Source organism: Scomber scombrus, chromosome 11 (genome assembly GCF_963691925.1).
Source record: "Scomber scombrus chromosome 11, fScoSco1.1, whole genome shotgun sequence".
Classification (NCBI taxonomy): domain Eukaryota; kingdom Metazoa; phylum Chordata; class Actinopteri; order Scombriformes; family Scombridae; genus Scomber; species Scomber scombrus.
The window spans coordinates 14,807,450-14,826,734 of NC_084980.1; the positions used below are offsets into that span (position 1 = coordinate 14,807,450).

The following is a 19,285-nucleotide window of genomic DNA, read 5'->3' on the forward strand; positions in this document are numbered from 1 at the left end:
CTGCTGTGCTTTGCTTCACAGTGTTTTGGTCCTGTAGGAGGGAGGAAGCAATTAAAAAAGCCCTGGTGGCCTGACTTCACAGAGCAAGGCAGACAGACAGGTAGAAATATAAACAGACACACACAAAGCACAGGCAGACAGACGGGCACGCAGTCAGGAAATTCAGGCAGGAAGACAGACGGCACTTAGGCTGTACGCACCAAAGGTGGCAAAGATGACAAGTCTATGTGTGTGTGTTTGTGTGGGTAATGTGGGGGCAGCTTCGAGTATGAATATATGATGGGAAGCATATGCCTCTAAAGCATTCACACGCACACACACACACAGTTTACACCGTGCTGACAGGGTGTTACATAAGGTGTCAATTCACAGCTATGATTTGTTGATTCTGAACAAATTAGGATACAAGTGGAAAAGCTTTGTTTATACTGTGTTAGGGGAGAGCTGTTTTATAAGAATACTTGTCAAATATGATGAATATGAATTAGAAGCTAACTTTACTTTATATATAAAGATGTACACAAAAAGATTCATGTAACATTCATGTTTTAACTGCAATTAATTAATTTTGTTGTTGTGTTTAATCTGTTGTGTGGTCTATGTTGTTTTTTCTGTATTCCTGCTTCAAACTAAGTGCCCTTTTGGGACAAAGAATTAAAAAAAAGATACATTTTGCTTGCAGTTCACAGTTTGTAAAATTAAATGTTTCATTTGGAAAACTATTTGAATATGAAATCCGCTGTCTTATTGCCGAGTATCATTCCTCCCTCTTGTATTCTGGCTTAAGTGCAATGGTGCGTGTGTGTGTTTTACTGTGCTTCTGGGTGTGTGTGTGTGTGTGTGTGTGTGAGAGAGAGAGAGAGAGAGAGCGAGAGAGACAGAGGGAGAACTAACCTCTCCTTGTTACCGAACCACTTTACTCTCCATTGAGGCCCTAGCAGCTTTGTCAATGGGCTATTGGTGGAAACAAGGCAGGCAGAAACTTTAGAAACATGACCACGGCCTCTTAAAGGCACAGCATTCCTTTTCAGCCCCCCAGTTCAACTCTCTCAATCCCACAGCAAAACAACTGGCACACAAACATCTAAACATCTCCTTTAAGCGATGGCTCTGCCAATTAGCTCAAGAGGTAATCCTGAAGCTTTACACTAACCAGAATAAAACCAAAGAAAAAAGGAAACTGTGAACATTAAAACGCTTGTTGCCTGTTTTTGTAGAAGGTTCAAGATTTTCTTTCCAGCCTCAAACTAATAATTTCAGTGACTCCATTAATGGAGATTGTTTTTTTAAATTGTGCCCGACTGAGGTACTTATTTAAATTCCTGTACAAGTGAAGCGCACGGCCTCCAAACACTTCTCCTGACACCAGTGGTGTGTGATTTCTCTGACACCTCCACACAGCTCCCGTGGAAGCCGCCTGTCCCCGTCCTCTAGTGACATGGTGGGCTTAAAAAACCCTATAGAGTCTGTTTATATTCACCAACTGCTGTGGCGCTTTTAGAGCGTGCAAAACAGGTGGGTAAACTTCAGCTGCATTTACTTATATTTTTTCTTCTTGTGAGGAGGAGAGGAGGAGGAGGGAAGGAGGGAGGGGGGGTTAGGGAGGTGGTGCCTGCTTGCCTGCCTGCCTGCTTGCCTCTTGTTGAATGGAATCCAAGAATAGTTAGGGACCACACAGGGAGCCGAGGGGGGAGGGGTCAGAGCCCTCAAAGATGGCTAACCATTCACACAGTCCATCTGCTGCGGGGATCAGCCCCGGCACTGAAAGCCTGGGGGTTTAAAAGGAATTTGGCCAGTGTGAAAAACCAAATAAAGCTGCTTCTGCCCCTGAAAATGTACAGATAACCTAAATCTAAAAACTCACAGGGGCAAGGAAAAAGAGAGCAGTGTCAAACGTAAAGAGTTTATGAGTCAGCTCAGAATCACATAGTCATGCCCAAAGCAAGAAAAAGATAGCGAATGTCTGTGTGGCAGAAGAGGAAGAAAGAGCATTGTAATGATATAGTGTCAGAGGTGTTTCTGAAATACTGGGATTCATTGAAAATTTAACATAGGAAGGGAAAACAACACATACTCACAAGACACAAGCACAAGGTGTTGTTAAAACAAAGTTGAAACTCTATCCACAAATTTATTGTAATTTGTACGTCTATGATGTAGTGGCCATGGTGTGAGAAATGTACAGAAATGTTCATTATGCTCATTTTCAATCAGCCAAACATTTAAAAAACTACTTCAAAACAGCTCCCAAAAATGTTGCTACTCGTTGCTGCTCCAGTCAGGATTTCAGCCAAACAAGTAGTCAGTCTGTCTGTCACTGAACAACTAGTGCCCTCCCATGGAACTGCGATGACACTAACATGGCCACTCCATTTACACCCAGTGGGGAAAAAAAATCATTGTACAAAAACTTTGAGCTGACTCGTGTCAACAGAAAAGTACAGCAATTAACCTAAGAGTGAACTCAGTCTAGTGGCTTAACTGGAAGATGACGGATGTTGTATTTGTGTGTGAGTAACAACACCAGCTCTGGCACAAAAAAAACAAACAGCTCATGCTAAGAATTAGTGTTGCTGTCTCACATGAATCATTGCTCAAAAGCCACATATGCTACAACAGAAATGTATCAAACTCACCTTCCACCCATAGCTGCTCGATGTCTGTTTCGATGGCTGCGACTCTGAGTCCCACGGAAAGAGCCCCGAATACTAAGAGTCCAATAAAGAGAACCTTCCCACAGTGCCTCTGGATGTGGCAGCCCAGAGAGAACAGGAGGGCCTGGAACCTCGCCCGGATCCACAGAGGAGCTTTCTGACCTACCGCCTTCCCCTGGATTCGCAGCAGGAGGGAGGGCGAGAAAATGACAGTATTGTTATTTTATTGTTATGACCATGTTTCCACTTACTATACATAAAGAATGAATCACTGCACACCTATCCACAAGGGCAAGTCACATAGCTTGTATTTCTATTTGCGCCATAAGTTTGTAGATTTCTGAATTCAGTGAACATCCAAAACACTGGATTGCATGCACATTTGTTGTCAGAGAGTTGTCTTTCTGTAGGATGAAGCTTCGTATAACATGATAAGTTAAGGTGCTAACTAGCCGAGCACAGCTTTAACATCAGAGCTATGCTGCCCTGTGCGTGCTGTCAGACTCATGTCCATCAGATGAACTTAGACCAGACCCAGGACAGGATCTCCCATGACACAACACATTAAAGAAGATTTAGACTGCACAGTCGTGGCAATGATCTGCACTAATATTACGTTTATTTTGGGAAAACTGGTTCCAAGCGGTTTCAACTTACAGACCCCAGAGAAACAGCAATGAAAAGGTCTAATAAGAACAGGCCAAACATCATTTTCATCAGCCAAAAACAAACTCGCAACTCAATTAAAGTCACAGTTTGAGATGATAGTTGCAGTCTAAAAGTTGTTAAAGTAACAATCCTATGTAATCCAAAAGGTGTCACACTACATAGACACTCTCTTCATTGAGTGTTCGGTACAAAGATATCACTATACATGAACTGCTGTTGTAAATAATATAGGAAGTTAACTTTTGTTGAAACTTGGAGACTAAGTAGAAGGCTTGCTCAATCACTTTTCCATATCCTTATGTGTATACGAAGCTGACATCTATTTCACTACAGTAATCTACATTCTGCACTTTTACTGTAATAACTGTTCAAATCTCCACCATTCAGACCCTGTGACTGGGCTACAAATGTCACTCCTGCAGACGACATTGCACTGGTGTTGTGGTTTCTCTCAGCAGTGCTGAAACACGTCCAAGCATCCGGGCGGTCCAAAGATGCTTTGTCAGATCAAACTCAATCAGTGAATTCCTTTACAGGACCCACCACATTTCCAAACAGACCCCGGGCCAGTGCGCTCTGCGCTGCCTGCACAATGCCAAAAACACGCACAACACGGCTGAGATATGTGGGAACAACCCCGCTCTCTCACTCCCTCACGGTGGATTTAACGACAGAAATGAATGAGAATCTGACATCCATTCAATCAAAACAGCGAGGTTAACATGCTGCCAAGTATGAAAACACCGTATTCTGTTTTTACATGGGTTTCGTCCTTGTAAACACAAAGTAGCCTGTATGATTTCTGTTGCCAACCTCTGACGACAGTTTCTATACTTTAACTTTACATTCAGAGAAATTTAAAGTGAAGTAGTTAAACTGCTCTACTCCTGGTTTCACTGTTGACTCCCTCGGGGAACTCTGGTGGTCCCCGGACCCCAGTTTAGGAGCTGCTGTCCAGCCTAACCCTACGTTCCCACATGCCCCCTCGCTTCCCGATTAGATAACGCCTAAATCAAGAGCTTCCTTTGAAGACTCTTCATTCACAATTGCCGACTGAATGAAAGCTGCCCTCATAGTAAATCCACACTAGACTGCGAGCATTGTATCACCTTTGAGATCTGTTTAAGTGCGAAAGCAGCGTGGCAGTAGCTCGGTCTCCGGAGCAGGTCTGGGTTCGTAGGCGGCTGGGAGCGCGTATAACTCGGGGGTAAATCTCCAAAGACGCCGGCCCCTGGGACCCCGCGATCCGAGGCCATAGTCCAAAGAGGGTGAACGGGGCGCAGAGCAAAGCGACAGAGAATGGGTGCGAGTTCAGTAAAAGCGACAATAATCCAACATAGAAGAGGAGCGCATCCAGCACCGCCGGCGACAAGTTAGAACTTTTTCTAGTCTTCCTTGGAGCCAAACAAGTCTCGAAACTCCATCCCAACATTATGCGCCGAAATCCGTATAGATCCTTCAGTCTTCATTCGTCCAGATAGTTTATGAAACGACGTCTCAGAGAGGAGTAGTAGCCTAGTTGTAGTAGTAGTAGTAGTAGTAGTAGTAGTAGTAGCCTATGTCTGAGCCGACCGTGTCAAGTCTAACTCCGATCCCGTAACGGTAACATTTGGAGAAGTTCGCCTCTCGGCAATTCCTGAAAAGGGAGGTTTGATGGAAAAGTGCTCCGGCTCCCATTGGCCAAGGAAGAGGCAAATTACTTTGCAAACATCGCCTATTATTAGCTGCTAAGCAACAGCTCACCAAAGTGGAGAGAGAGGGGGACCACCCAGGCTGCTGCTGCCTGGGCTGGAGGGGAGGGGAGGAGGAGGCGGAGGACGGGGAGGAGGGGGGGAGGGCGAGAGGAACTCTTTCAATAAACTCTGCACAGCCGCGCGCACGAACGCACACACTCACGCACATACACGTGCGCGCACACTCACGCACACAGCTTGCTGCCTGCCCGCCTCACTTGCTCTCTGAACATTATTCCCAGTGGCCTGGCCCTCCAGTTTGTAAGAAGAAGCAATCGCACATGCCATCTATTGATACAACAGCGATAGGCACGCACGCACACAGTTTTTAAGAGTTTGTTTCATCAGCAAAGGCCAATCAGTGAAAGAGAAAAAAAAGTTAATTCAGCTTTTCAAGCATTTAGCAGGAATGTAAACATGTGATTCATTTTTTCTTTTTTTGTATGGTAGAATTACAGATCTGTCAACACGTTTCATATCACTTCAGGGCATGTTTGATGAGGTTTTAGAGCCTCAAATTTGGTGCACCTCAAAAATACATTTTTACCCTCTAAAATCTTAGCTGTGAGTGCAGTTTGTTCTAGGCAGCTGTGACAAGAAGTGTGCAGGCACTAACAGCTGTAACCTCACCTCTTCTGGCCACAAGCTTCTAAAAGTAGGTTGATAGGTTTTTTTACACCCTAGAAAATATAACCCTGTGTCCCTATAAAATTACCATTAAAACATCACAGGAATTATTCCACATATGCATCTTTTTCAAAACACCTCGGAGCTGCCTGGTTCAGAGTGACACACTTATCTCTCTGGAGACTTTTGGAAAGTTTCCACGTCTTGCCATGCATGATTTCATGAGTTCACAAAGCGGTTCACCTAAGAACTATACACCCGAAAATGAATGAAAGAAAGAAAGAAAGAGAGAGGTTTCTCAGATGACTGTTTTCTAATCTCTATAAAGAAAAAAAGGGGTTAGAAGTGTCTTGGTGGTTTGCTAATGTAAGCCCCCATTGGCCCCACTCATGACAGTATGAGGGTGAAGAACAAACACTTTACCAGATTACGCTGTCACTGCTGTGTGGAACATTTGTCAGGTGGCCGGTGCTAATTTGAGGCCCTTTGAGTGACTATAAAACAATTTGAAGCTGAAGTGAAGCAATTCCAACATAGGTGTTGGTGCTGTATATTCATTCTAGTATTGACAGCTACAACAGGTCTGTGTGACAGCTTGTTGTTAAGCTGTTATGTCCATCATTATCACTGAGAGAGAGAGAGATAGAATGATGTGTGGTAATATTATATCGGATTTAGTTAATCATAATGACAGAATAAAAGCACACTGAGAAGATTCACATACTGTTGTAATTGTGATGCCATGAAAAAAAAGGGAAGTGAAATAAGGACATTTATTCAAAATCATTTATCATGTATTTGCAAACACTGCTTTTATTTATTTAAGATTTATTTGGCACAAACAGTACACATCAATCAACATTTTAAGTCACACCACAATGTAAATGTAAGTATGTAATGTGTAAATGTGAGTTAGCCAAGAGGCTAGTTTTCATCAGTAGTCCCCGTGGAGGTCAACAACTTAGCCAAGCACAATTAAAAAGAAGAGAAAAAAGAAGAAAAATTAATGTCAAAGTAAACATTACATGTGGTCCTACATTATGGTCCTGCAAAAACAAATATAGTCCCTAAAAACCTCTTTAGAATCCACATTCACTTTTGGGATTATACTCATTTCATTGAAAGGCAAAAGTGAAGCGAGTTGGAGCGAAGTTAGAGAGCCACATTTTCAACCTTTCACATGTTAAGAAACAAGATAATCAATTTTGTTCATGGCCATTATTACAGATTTTATTCAGCTATATACATACGTTTTTTAAATGGTAGTATACCACAGCATATATATACAATCTATATTACATGTTAATAGGTCAGGGGGTATTTAAATTAAACTTTCACATACAGTATGCAACACACAGTATGAGGTGTGAAATTCGTATGAAGATGTTTAATAGAAATAATAAAGTCTGTGGGTTTATAAACAAAGCATGCATATTTACATTTTTAAATTGGCATTGATAAAAGTTAGTCAGTGTCCAACGTGAGCTGCCTTATCTCTCCGTTACTGTCCTTCTCCTTCCAACACTAATGTCTAACTGCAAACAGACAACAACAAATAAGTAAGAACAGACACAGACTTTAATACTCATAGCCACTACTATGAACAAAATTAATCGTCATAACCACTATCATAATTAGTATCAATAATGATGAGGATTATTTATACATTATTGTATTTATACGTGCTTTTCCAAGAATGATTTGAAAAAGTCCATAATTGGGGTTGAGAGTAAAGACTACAGGTCTCAAGTTTCAGCAGTATTGATGGATAAATAATCAATACTTCCACAGATGTTCTGTTAATAAAAAGACTCCTTCAATTTTAACTATATTTTGCTAACTTTTGTAGATCAACAAACATAATTATCTAAGTGCTAAGATACCTCTTGGAGCAAAACCCAGACAAGTTTCAAATCTCTGTTTTATAAATAAATAAACGTGGGCACTAATGGGCAATATTAAATATTTGGTTACAAAAAAAGCAGCAAAGATTTAAGTGTAGAGGCAGTTTTGAAGCCTTAAGCATTTCCACTGCTTATATCTCTTGGTTAAACAGCTTATATCCACTGACTACATTAAGTCTGTTGATTTGGACACAGGATCACAGGATACTGCTATGAACTTCTCATTTTACCACCACACCGCCGCTCTCTGCAGAAGTTCAGCGATACACCTACATATATACTTACTCATCCATCTGTCCAAATGGAGGTGGCCATACGCTCTTATAATATGTTCATGTTTCTAGGGTGGCACTGGCTGGCCTGTTTTTCCACTTTGCTGGAACTAGTTTGGCTGGACTGGGTTGGGTCGGGTTGAGTGGTAGAGGGAAACAGGCAGCTGGAAATGGGAGCTAATGTGGAATGTGAGGAATTGGGTTGTGTGGTAGGGGGCCCCTTCAAGCCTAACAAACTCAGGGAGGTCCGAGGCCTGGTCTGGAGGCCTTGGATAAATAAACCATCTGAGATGACCATGCGCTGTGCAGATATCTGCCATCACACCGCCCCGGCCTCCAAACACAAACCGCCCAAGCCCTCTCTCCCTTTTTTCCCGTCTCCCTGTCATGTGTACCACATGGTCCCTCTCTGTCCATCTATCTCCTCTTTTTTTTAATCTTCTCCATTGTTCCACCTCCCCTACTTTTACATCCATACTTCGTTTTATTTCTCCTTTTCTTCTTAACACCATCCCCTCAGTTTTATACTCCAGTCCGGCTCTTCCTCTCCCCTTCTCCCTCCCTTCCTCCCTCCCTATCTCCATTCCTCCATTTCATCTTTCCCCAGTGACTCCATCCATCCATCCGTTCATCCATGCATGCATGGCTGGCTGGCCGTCCGTCCGGGGTTCTGTATGTGCTATAGGCAGTGCTACGGAACCGCTCTGGCATTCAGCCGTCTCACAACATCTGAGACGCCCAGGGTTCAGGCCCGAAATGTGTTTATTTATCGAAGAGAGAGGCTGTGCGGCTGCTCACAAGTGCATCTCTTATTTCTCTAACACAAGAGACGAATAACGGTGGATGAAAGACGATTCAGAAAAAGAGGAAATATACACATATTTCCTTTAGGATGCACAAATGACATGAGGTTAAAAACAAAACTTAAACATTAAAAGTACAGCACTACATCTAATACCATAAACATGTCTTGATTAGATTTAGTATATTTACTGTAGATCAGTGTTTCCCGTTCACAGGACATTTTGGCATGTGACCCCTTAAAATGAGGCAGTATGTACTTGAGACTGTCACAGGTTATGATGAGCAATTGTTTCATTTGAAGAAATATTATAGACGTCCAAAGGTGAAAGGATTTAGGAGTTCACGAGAAAAAGCAAAAATTACAAAAAGTTAGGAAAATATTACAAGTACAATGACACATTGCAACCCGCCGGCTGGGAATTCCTCCTGTTGATGATTTGATTTGATATGTACAATCTATTTTAATTGAACATTTAAGCAAAGGTCACAATCAGAATGAGTGATTAGTCTGATGTTTCCCCGTAGGAATATTTGTCAAAGCTAATTAATGTGATTTCAGTCAGTCATTTGATATGCAGTAAGAAGCCTGGATCAAACGGTTAAAGTGTATAATTCGTAGAAACATTTTAAAATTTGTATTAGATTGGGATAAGAATCAGATAACTATATTTTAACTAACTTTTCTGCACTTGCCAATGATTGTCTGTATATACTTTAGTATTTAAATGATAGAAATAAAGTAGAGATAATAGACACCAGTGCATCCATTGGTTTGACGTTCAAAATTAGTGCCTGAAGAGACAATCAGAATAAGATTTTAGAGCATAAAAAGGCTATTAAGGTGCACCAAACTGTCGTATGTTATTGTAAGTTTAGTGAAAGCATAATCCAGACTCCTCTTATAAAGAACATAAAACCAATCTTAGCTTAAGAAAAACTTGACTGCAGTTTGAGTGTGACTTAAGTCATAGCATCCACTTTTAAGGTAAAAAAAAAAATTGCAGGTATCCCACACTCAATACATCTTCTGTATGTGTGAGGGCGATTCACAATCATTTTTACTATGCAAACACAAGCAAGCAACACATCCAGTGCTGGAGAGATGGAGACATAACAAAAATTCCCTGGAAAATGTTTCTTGAAATTGACATTGACTTTATCAGATTGAACAAACCACAAACACGGTTCAGGCCAACTGTTATCCAAATGAACAAATTATTTTCATGATAACCAAACAGAATATTTGGCTCGAGGTTGGCTGACTAAAGACATAAATCTGTTTAAAAACACAAAGAGCTCTTGATGATGGGAAAAAATATACGCCATAGTTTTAATGAACCAGAACCTTTGACTTTTTCATCATGTCGTAAAGCATCTCCTTGTCGGGTGTACCATTTATATTTCACAAAGTCATCTCAACACATTTTTGGAAATACCCGCAAGTTGTTTTTCAACTTTACTGCTCTATAATTACAGAAGTTTCTCAGATATCACTGAAAAGGCAAAAAGTTGCCCAGTAGCAGAGAGACACTTTCTGCATTGAGCACCACTGTCAGTCTCAGAGAAGAGTTGAAGCTGCCACCCACAGTCTCACACAAGATTAATTATGATAATGCATTTCTTTACCCCTTTGTCATTGTAATGAATGGTTGCCTTTCTAGGGGAAAAACACACAAAACACAGAGAGACAGAGAAACACACTTTTCTTTAAGTCTTTGTTTGTGCGGTTGTAACAGAGGTATTGTCAGACACAGCTAGCAGGTGGTAACGCAAACTCAGACCTGTAGGTTTAAAAGAAAGTGCACAACACTCACAAGCGGTGCGTGTGTTTATGCATATGTATGTGAGAAAACATGGCTGAAACGGTATAGCATTTCAAAAAAGCTCTGAACTATTGTGATCTGTTACAAATGATGAACAAGCTTATCAGAAAATCTTCAATTCAAATGTTTGTGGACAATACACAGCTGTCTTTAAATAACAGAAATCATATTTTTTATAAATTCTGTAAAATCAAACTCTCAGTATATAAGTCAGCCTCTTGTAAGACACACTTTTGGCACTTTTTATTAATAAGAATGTAAATTAAAATCTCTTTTACAAATAAAATGAAAAAAGCTCGAATAACACACTCTTCTGGGGGGCTGAATAAAGGAAACTGAAAGTTTGAGATGGAAAATGTGTTTATTTTTTAACGATTTGGAATTGCCAACCACTTTGCCACTTTGCAGTCAGTCTAACTCATAAGATTAGAGAGAAAAAGGTCACCTGAGTGTGTAAAGCAGGTCAATCGTCTGTTTCTTCCTGTGATTTTACAGCAAAAGCGATTTAAGATGTGATCCCAATCAACCACCCAGTCAATGTTTAGTTAATTAGCTGGGGGCCTCCACAGTGACAGACAGGGATATCTGGTTAAGTGTGTGTGTGTGTGTGTGTGTGTGTGTGTGTGTGTGTGTGTGTGTGTGTGTGTGTGTGTGTGTGTAGGGCATGTCAGTGAGGTTGTTATCCCATACATGGGATCTTTGTCTCCACACACACACACTCATTGTTGGCTGAGCAACATAAGCAACTGTTGTATCTCTAAAGCTTGTAAAAAGGGTGTTTGTGTGTTTGTGTGTGTGTGTGTGTGTGTGTGTGTGTGTGTGTGTATGTATTCAGATGTTTAAGTTAGAAATGGAGCATGGTTGGGGTGGTGTTGGTGTGTGTGTGTGTGTGTGTGTGTGTGTTTCGGAGGGGGGTAGCATCTTGAAAGGTAGTGTGGAGAAAAAAAAGAGAGGGAGGGAGGAAATTCATTTGTGGCCGGAGAACACAGAAGACAAATTGAGGAAGTGTTGTGCTAATGTGTAGGGGTCAGCAGCAAACACACACAGGTTTCTGACTGACTGCCACTTGGGTGGCCTGCTCGCTCTCTCTGTCTCTCTTGCTCACCCACGATCAGCCCTCAAGCCATGAAGCCACCCAGCTACTAAGCCAAACCCCCCTTCACCCAACCCAGAGCTCAGACTCCACCCCACCTCTCTGTACGTCTGCATATGTCCATATCTCGCGCATTTGTCTCCACCATCCATCTAACCATCTATCCACCCACCTATCTATGCATGTATCAAACTATCTATGTATCTAAACTCTTAACTATGTTGTTTGGTTGTTTCTTAATTCATGTCTCACTTCATAAATCAAAGTTGAGAAAGGTCAAACACTTCCTCTCAAACTTTCTTGACTAAAGTGCTGCTTACTTTAGATAATACACAGACTTTGCTTTGGATGGTTTTTTTCCTCTTCTTCCTCCTCAATAGAAAATAGTTCCTATATGAGAACCATTGCCAGTCAGACTTTTGGATTATCTGGACTACCTGTATCATTGGTTCTTGAAATACACACTGTGCCTGCTTTTTAAATGTATTTTGTATGTTCTGCACCACAAACACAATTCCATTCACCTCATTGTATTCAGGTGGCAGAGGTGGATATCTCAAAAAGTTGACCCATATTTTTCCACTGTTAGTGATAAGTGGGAATATTTGCTTTTAGTAATGTGGGTGATTTGACCATTTAAACAAGTAACCACCAAACCAGCTGGATTCTATTCATTAGACATAATTTTGGAGGGACATGTGAGACATGAGACAGTGTCAAAATAACACTGCCAAAAGTTTTCATTTTTACAAAAAACATCTTATGTTGACACCCATTTGAAACTTCCCCAACCAGCTCTGAGTCCCTTCCCAGTCTGTGAAAAAACTCCAATGTGAACAAGCCTGTTAAAACTCCAGACTTCTGTCAAGTTCTATGACATTAATTTCCTGAAAAAAATGGTCATCATGAATCACTCTGCATAAAAAAAAAACACTCCACATACAATAATTTGTATTTGAATCTAGCCAGAGAAACACAATCTAGTAAGTGTGACGACAAAAACAGAACTTAAAGCTATTTTGACATTAGCAAAAGAGGACATTTTAAAATGTCACTGCAAATGTGCAAGAGCATGTTCATTTATTTCATCCCTGTTGAGACATATATTATGGGTGAATGTGCTGCCAGCTAAATGGATTTTAGTTGTTGCATAAAATGTTTGACTTTTTCCCTCTGTGGTTAAAGATAGATTTGTTTGGGATGCATAATTAGGTGAAAATCTTCTGTAGAGATGTGCAAAAAATTCAACAAGGCTACAAAACCAAAGACCAACAGACAGCCTGATATATGATCTGTGGCTTGACATCTGATCTCCAGATCTGCAAAGCAAACATGCACAATTGTGTATGCATGTGTGCGCACGCATGCATGCATTCACTCACAGCGGTGTGAGGCAGCACTGATTAGTTGGTGTGACAGAGGATTATAACAATGGTCACACACAGGTAAGTCTGCACACATGCGTGCACATACACGAGCAAACACACGTATGGACTGGCAGGGCGGGTTCAGTCATAGTGGCGTTGTAAAGAGGGGACTCTGGGGGTCTTTGTATAAATATACAAACCTCTACCCAAACACACCCAGCTGCCAGATCTCATCATGAGGTTGAGGAGAGAGGTCAGAGTGTGAGACCGCTGAAAATGTTTAACACAGCCAAGACAAAAAGCAAGGACACAGTGCACCTTCTAGTTTTGTATTTCATCACATAGTTTAAAACTGAAATCTACATCGTTTGCCAAGTTGTTCTGTCAGTTTGCACCTGTTCTGATGATAAAGTCGATTAAGTATTTATTTCCAAGTTATCAGGTCAGTCAATGGCATTTTCTTGGCCAAACGGCTGGATACAAACAAATATGAGGCGAGACAAATGCTACATACTAACCGTCATAATATACTCTTTAAGCAGTTGGTATCCAAAAATTGAACATACTATAACATATTAAACTAACAGGAAGTGATCCAATAAATTGGGTGTCTGCACGTCAAACTGTGACAGCCACAGAGAAAACAAAATGTCTTCCTAAAAACTGAATAATGATCTTTGTTTTTCAGGAGGAGTTGTCTCACCATCACCCACATTATTGTCATTTTTCCAGCTGTCAGCAGCTCCTCCTATTTCCTTTGTGCATTGTACTGTGAAAGACTGTACATCAGTAGCACACTCAAAAATAAACTATATTTAGTTATTATTTGAGTTTTTCATCTTGTCACATTTCAAGTGAGAGCACAATATATACTCATGCGTGCTTATGACTACTATATTGAATAGAGACATGCCGGATGTAACAAGCCTAAAACTCTGCTATCTTTGTTGATACTTGAAGGGACTCTCCAAAAATAATGTTTGTGGGCTTATGATAGGCAGATTCATAAAACTAAATCTGCATCAAATCAAATACAGCAGAGGCTGAAGTATACAGTTTTTTAATCCCTAGTATGGGTCAACCATAGAAGACTGGATCCTACATTTCCCATGATGCAACAAGATAAAATCTTTTGTTAGACTACCAGTTTGTAACACGGATTTCCTGTTATACATTAGTAGTTATAATAATAGTTAACAGTAGTTTGGAATACCAAACCAAAATTAAACTCAGATGTCATCTTTGTTATAATTTCCTCAGACTGCAGACTCCTAGCAGCACCACAGAAGATATTATACAGCTGGTGTTTTGACGGGCAAAGTAGTACCCCACATGAAGTGCCTCTTTGAGGTTGAAAACATGTGGAAAGTTACAGATCTCTGCTTGAAGAATCTCTTAAGTTGAGCAAAATCGAGCGCACCTTCATCAACGAGGCTGTACTTTACGGTGTTATAGCATCATAATCAACATCATAATCAAGCCACAAGAGACAGTCTAAATGACTCCTGCAAGGCCACAGACACAATAGGAAACAGAGGACAGTAAATCACTCACTCACTCACTCTGACAGACAGACAGACAGACAGACAGACAGACAGACAGACAGACAGACAGACAGACAGACAGACAGACAGACAGACAGACAGACAGACAGACAGACAGACAGACACACACACACACACACACACACACACACACACACACACACACACACACACACACACAGCAGCCCTACAGACATCCCTGTCCTCATCTTCTTCCTTGGTGACTAAGGAACTTCAAACCTGTAATTTGAGCAATGCTCTGCCGAAGGAATGCAATAAATCTTGTGACAGCAAAGGGAGCAGAAAGGGAAAGAAGAGGAGAAAAAAGAAAGAAAAGCGTCAGGAGCGAGTCAGTTTCCTCATCTGCTGTGTGTGCGTGTGTGAGTGAGAGAGTGGGTGGGGTGTCAGTGTTAACTGATACGGGATCAAGGTGGGTGGTCTGGGACCTACACATACACCATTTTTGTGTACAAATAAACTTAACCCCCATGCCATTGTGGTCACCCCTCCCACTGCTTTTTCTCTCCATCTCTGGTCTTCACAGCTGCACAGTGTGCGCGTGTAAACACCATGCACATTCAAACATGTACAAGTCTGCGCTCCTCCCTCTCCAACAGGGTGACTTGTGTAATTGAGTGCTGCTATGAGGAGACAGTAATGATCTGATAATAGCTAGTGTAGAGAAAAGATTACAAAGATCGAGCTCAAACTGACAGTCGACCAGTTGACATTACACAAAGTCATTTAAATCATCATCATTAAAATGCCTTAAAAATACAAAAATAACAGATTTATGGGTTTAAGCAGACCTGTCTTTATTTAGACACAATTTACAAAAGAAAGCCTATGAGAAGAGAATGTGGGACCGTCAAGCAGTATCCAGGCTTCTGATTGGTCGGTCAGCCGGTGAATTAGTTGTCCTCTGTGTTTTGCTGCTCTGTGACTGGTTAATGAGGCGATGCCACTTCTTCCCTGTGGGAGCTAGATCTCCATCAGCTGGTCTGTTCCAACAATGACCTCGTTAGTCCTCTCAGCTGAGGAAGAATGAGAAATGAATCAAAATGAATCAATTCAATCAGAAAAGGCAAGTTTTACATTTGTGTGTAATTCCAAATACAAGTTTGTATGGTTGAAAGGGCTGGATGACCGTTCAGGTTTATAAAACGCTCCCAAAACACAGTGGATAAACTGAAAAATGTGTAGTATTCAAGTGACAGCTACAACATGCTCCATAAGCATATTATGGAGAAAATAATCCAATTTTAGACATATTTGATATGACATCATTCCATTTTCTGCCACTACACACAACTGCTGATGGAGTGAAAATGTTTTTTCAGTCATCCTGTTCAACTGAAGGAAGTTATTGTGGTAAATACAACAAGCAAACAGCACTTTACTAAGTACATTTGGATATTACAACTTGATATGTGCTTGAATTTTAATGGGAAAACTTTGAAATTGTAAAAAGCAGCTAATCATGGGTACATGACAGAGTAATAAAATTCCAATTTTCAGAGGAAAAGCACCTATTTAATCCCAACCCCCCACCCCCGAATTTCATTGTACTCTTATATCTAAGCATGTTTTCTTCCTCTGAAACAAAATATGACTTGTACTTATGTCAGCTTGAACCAACCCATTTCAATCAATACTATCATGACATCCACCCATCAATCAAACTTTTAGCAACACAGAGCTAAGATTCATTATGACATTCCTACTTTTCAACGTTCAAATGATTATGTTCCGCTTGTCTATTCTCTTTCACTCAAACACACGTCAAAGTGACATCTTGAAATGTTTCATTTGGACTTTAACCAACGTAATATACTGTATGTTTTTGTACTATTACTGTTAATGAATCTGTACTGAAGACCTAAAGGATGTCACCACTGTTTATCTGATTGTGACTGAGGCCATACTGCTATCTAAGATTTGAGACCTGACTTCCAAATAGGATTAAGAGACTGAGCAATCAGATATTGTAATCAGGATTACCCAAAAATGGATTCTGTAAAAAAAAAAAATCTTATAAATGTAGTAGTTTATAGTATCAAAAATTGCATTATCACACATGAATAACCCAAACCTTGCAAAAAATATAAAGGCAACACAATGTTTCTTGTAATGGAAAAGTTAGTTGATTGTGATACCATACTGCTATGGATGTAAAACAAAGGAAGCTATGAAGTCTATGTACAGTTTATAGTTAACGGGCTACAACACGCATATCCCCTTTATGGCCCTTTAATTTATTTGAGATCAGTCCCAGAATCAGTTCCAGTGTGGTAAGACTTAGGTCACCCTGACCGCTATATGAACCCCACAAAAAGAAATAGATGATGCTTGAAACCAAGTCTGCCAGCATTTTCTCGCTATCTCTCTCAACCCGCAGCCGGTTCAGCATGAAGAGAATGGCCGCTGCTCTTCCTCACATCCTTCCATCCCTCCACCCATCCCTGAGTATCGGTACCGATCCAAAGCAAACGGTGGCAGAGACTAATGTTCCATCCACACAGACAGGTTTTAGTGTGAAGGAATCTGTTGCTCAGAGCAAGTTTATCCTCCGCTGCGTGGAGCGGTGGACAAATGGAGCATGGGACAGGAGGAGGGGGGAAGACCGGACAGAAAGAGAGGAAAGGTTACTCAATTTGGGTTGATTTGTCAGAAGCTAATGTGGTGTTTAAATGTCTCAAAGTATTGACAAATTTTCCCTGCTGGGGCAGTGACAAACAGAAGAAGAAACTGTCCAGACTGAAGAAATGAAGAAAAGAGCCAAATGTTCATGAACAAGCCTCAATTGTTTCTGAGTGTCATCTTCAAGAGTCAGTCGGAGGCAAAGGAAAGAAGTGTGTATCTGGCTCTGTATTCTTACTTTATTAATACACGTGTACGTGTCTGTATTTATCAAAGCACCCAGAGCAGAGGTATGTATCTATTAAATATCAACACCTGACAGCTCTGTGTATATGTGTGTGTGTGTATTGTATGAGTTTCTGTGAACTGTCAGGGTGGTCCTTAACTGCTAACAGCTTCAGCAGTAGAGTGGGTGTGTGTAATGTCTTTAGCAGCCTACGGTCATCCAGCTAGATTGGTTGTAGACAAGGTAGACAATCCTGCACTGTCTTACGATATAAAGTAAATACGGGTGGGTTACAATGATTCCAGATAATTATTTAAAATGTATTGAATTACTGCTCATTATTGTCATTTGTTAATTTGATGATGAGAACAACTTAACATGTCAGGTATTTACAGTATTCTGCACAGTCGTGACACTGACATAGACCTTCAGGTGTGTCGGTAGCCCAAAATGATCAGAAAACATGAGCTTAAGAGGAAGAAAATCCTGCTCTGTTTGTAGTCTATATTTCATCTTTCCCTGCTCCGGGTGATTTTAATATCCACCACATGTGTGTCTGCATGTGCCAGACAGCTAATGTGCCAATTTTTTACAATAATGAACAACACTATGATTCAAGATCAGCTACAGTTATATCCCCCCCCCCCCCTAGAAGAGGGATTGTTTTTCTATTGCCCTTCCTAAGCTTTTATTTTTTTAAATTTTAATAAAGAGTTAATCTGCATCCAAACTGAAGATCTAAGGATATTAGGGTTATATGATGTACATATTAAACAGCCTTCTGAAGCAAACTTTTGTTTGATCTGGGCCTATATAAATAAACTTGATTTAACTGGACTACATTACGTAGATCAATTTTAACAGTCTTTTGAGAAGCCAATTTAATTAAGTTGAAGAAATGAATTGAAGAAACTGAAATGACGAAGAAAGAAAATGTGGTATGAAAACACTACTGTGTGCCTGTGTGAGTGTTTATACAAGAAAATCATACAGACATTTTTGATCCATCAGAGAGACAAAAGATGGAGCTTTGATACAGTGTGTGCAAAACAATTATGCAATCATGGCTCCAAGTTTCCAGTGTTGAATAACATACTGTTAGGAGTTATCTGTTGGCCAGTAGTAAAAACACTGCCAAAAAAAGCAGAAGCAGTTTTGTTGCAGTGATCAGTCACTGGATGCTTCAAAAAGTCTCAACTGTTTCAAACATTTTCAGGCAAGTTTAGCTCAAATTCAAACTGTTGTTACTTAAAGCACCCTGTTGTTCACTCAATTAGGCTGCTCAGTCTGGTAGCTGGGCCTACTCTCTTTCTCTATACGTGCGTTTGTGTGTGTGTGCGCGCGTGCATGTGTGTGTTTTGGATGTGGCTGGAGGCTGCTGCTGTTGAATTCCGGGTGGTCCTGTTCTGGCCCTGCTCTCTAACCTCTCCATCAATGTGACACACACACACACACACACACACACACACACACACACACACACACACACACACACACACACACACACACACACACACACACACACACAGACACACACACACACACACACACACACACACACACACACAGCTTTGGGGACAAGAGGATTAAGGAAATGAAAAAAAAAATCTCGGACAAATCTCTCTATCACACAGACCTCAGAATTAAGAAACTTTCCTAGTTGGCTAGAACACTTGGCACTTACCGACGAAGGTGGAAAGGGGAAGGTGAGGGCAAAGCTGTTGTATTGAACCATTAGGTGTTTCTGTTATTTTGTCCAACCTGTGTTTATCTCTATCCTTTCATTTAGCAGCATAGCGTTGTGAAAGCCACCTTTGAGGAATAGTATGCAGGTGTTTAGTGGATTTGATTTGGGGATGCAAAACGGTCAATTACTGTTCATTTTCCTACACTGAAATACTCAACAATCATGAAATGTACTTTCCTGTT

The 19,285-nt window shown here is 40.7% G+C and overlaps 3 protein-coding genes across 4 annotated transcripts in view; all 3 read right to left on the reverse strand.

Moving 5' to 3' along the window:
* The window catches only part of LOC133990844 (protein patched homolog 1-like), a 6,210-nt gene extending 4,770 nt beyond the window's left edge, over nucleotides 1-1,440 (reverse strand). The window contains exon 1 of the mRNA XM_062429250.1: nucleotides 1,329-1,440. Coding sequence (XP_062285234.1) covers nucleotides 1,329-1,440 — 112 coding nt within the window. The remainder of the gene's footprint in view (nucleotides 1-1,328) is intronic.
* Nucleotides 1,441-1,663: 223 nt separating this feature from the next.
* Nucleotides 1,664-4,579, reverse strand: LOC133990845 (protein patched homolog 1-like). The gene is made up of 3 exons (XM_062429251.1): nucleotides 4,433-4,579; nucleotides 2,637-2,829; nucleotides 1,664-1,761 (listed from the first exon to the last, which is right to left on the reverse strand). Exons 1-3 carry the CDS (start codon nucleotides 4,577-4,579, stop codon nucleotides 1,664-1,666), a joined length of 438 nt encoding a protein of 145 aa, XP_062285235.1.
* Nucleotides 4,580-15,280: 10,701 nt separating this feature from the next.
* Nucleotides 15,281-19,285, reverse strand: part of eif2b3 (eukaryotic translation initiation factor 2B, subunit 3 gamma) — a 449,880-nt gene continuing 445,875 nt past the window's right edge. For both annotated transcript variants that reach the window (XM_062428898.1, XM_062428896.1), the window contains exon 12: nucleotides 15,281-15,524. In XM_062428898.1, coding sequence (XP_062284882.1) covers nucleotides 15,472-15,524 — 53 coding nt within the window. In that variant the 3' untranslated portion in view covers nucleotides 15,281-15,471. The remainder of the gene's footprint in view (nucleotides 15,525-19,285) is intronic.

What these genes read in the sequence shown, in the direction of transcription:
- LOC133990845 (XM_062429251.1), bottom strand. Translation starts at nt 4,579, where the DNA reads ATGGCCTCGGATCGCGGGGTCCCAGGGGCCGGCGTCTTTGGAGATTTA. An exon ending in CACTTAAACAGATCTCAAAG is followed by an intron (nt 2,830 to 4,432) that starts GTGATACAATGC and finishes CTGCGAATCCAG; the next exon opens with GGGAAGGCGGTAGGTCAGAA. An exon ending in CGAGCAGCTATGGGTGGAAG is followed by an intron (nt 1,762 to 2,636) that starts GTGAGTTTGATA and finishes CCAGGCTTTCAG; the next exon opens with TGCCGGGGCTGATCCCCGCA.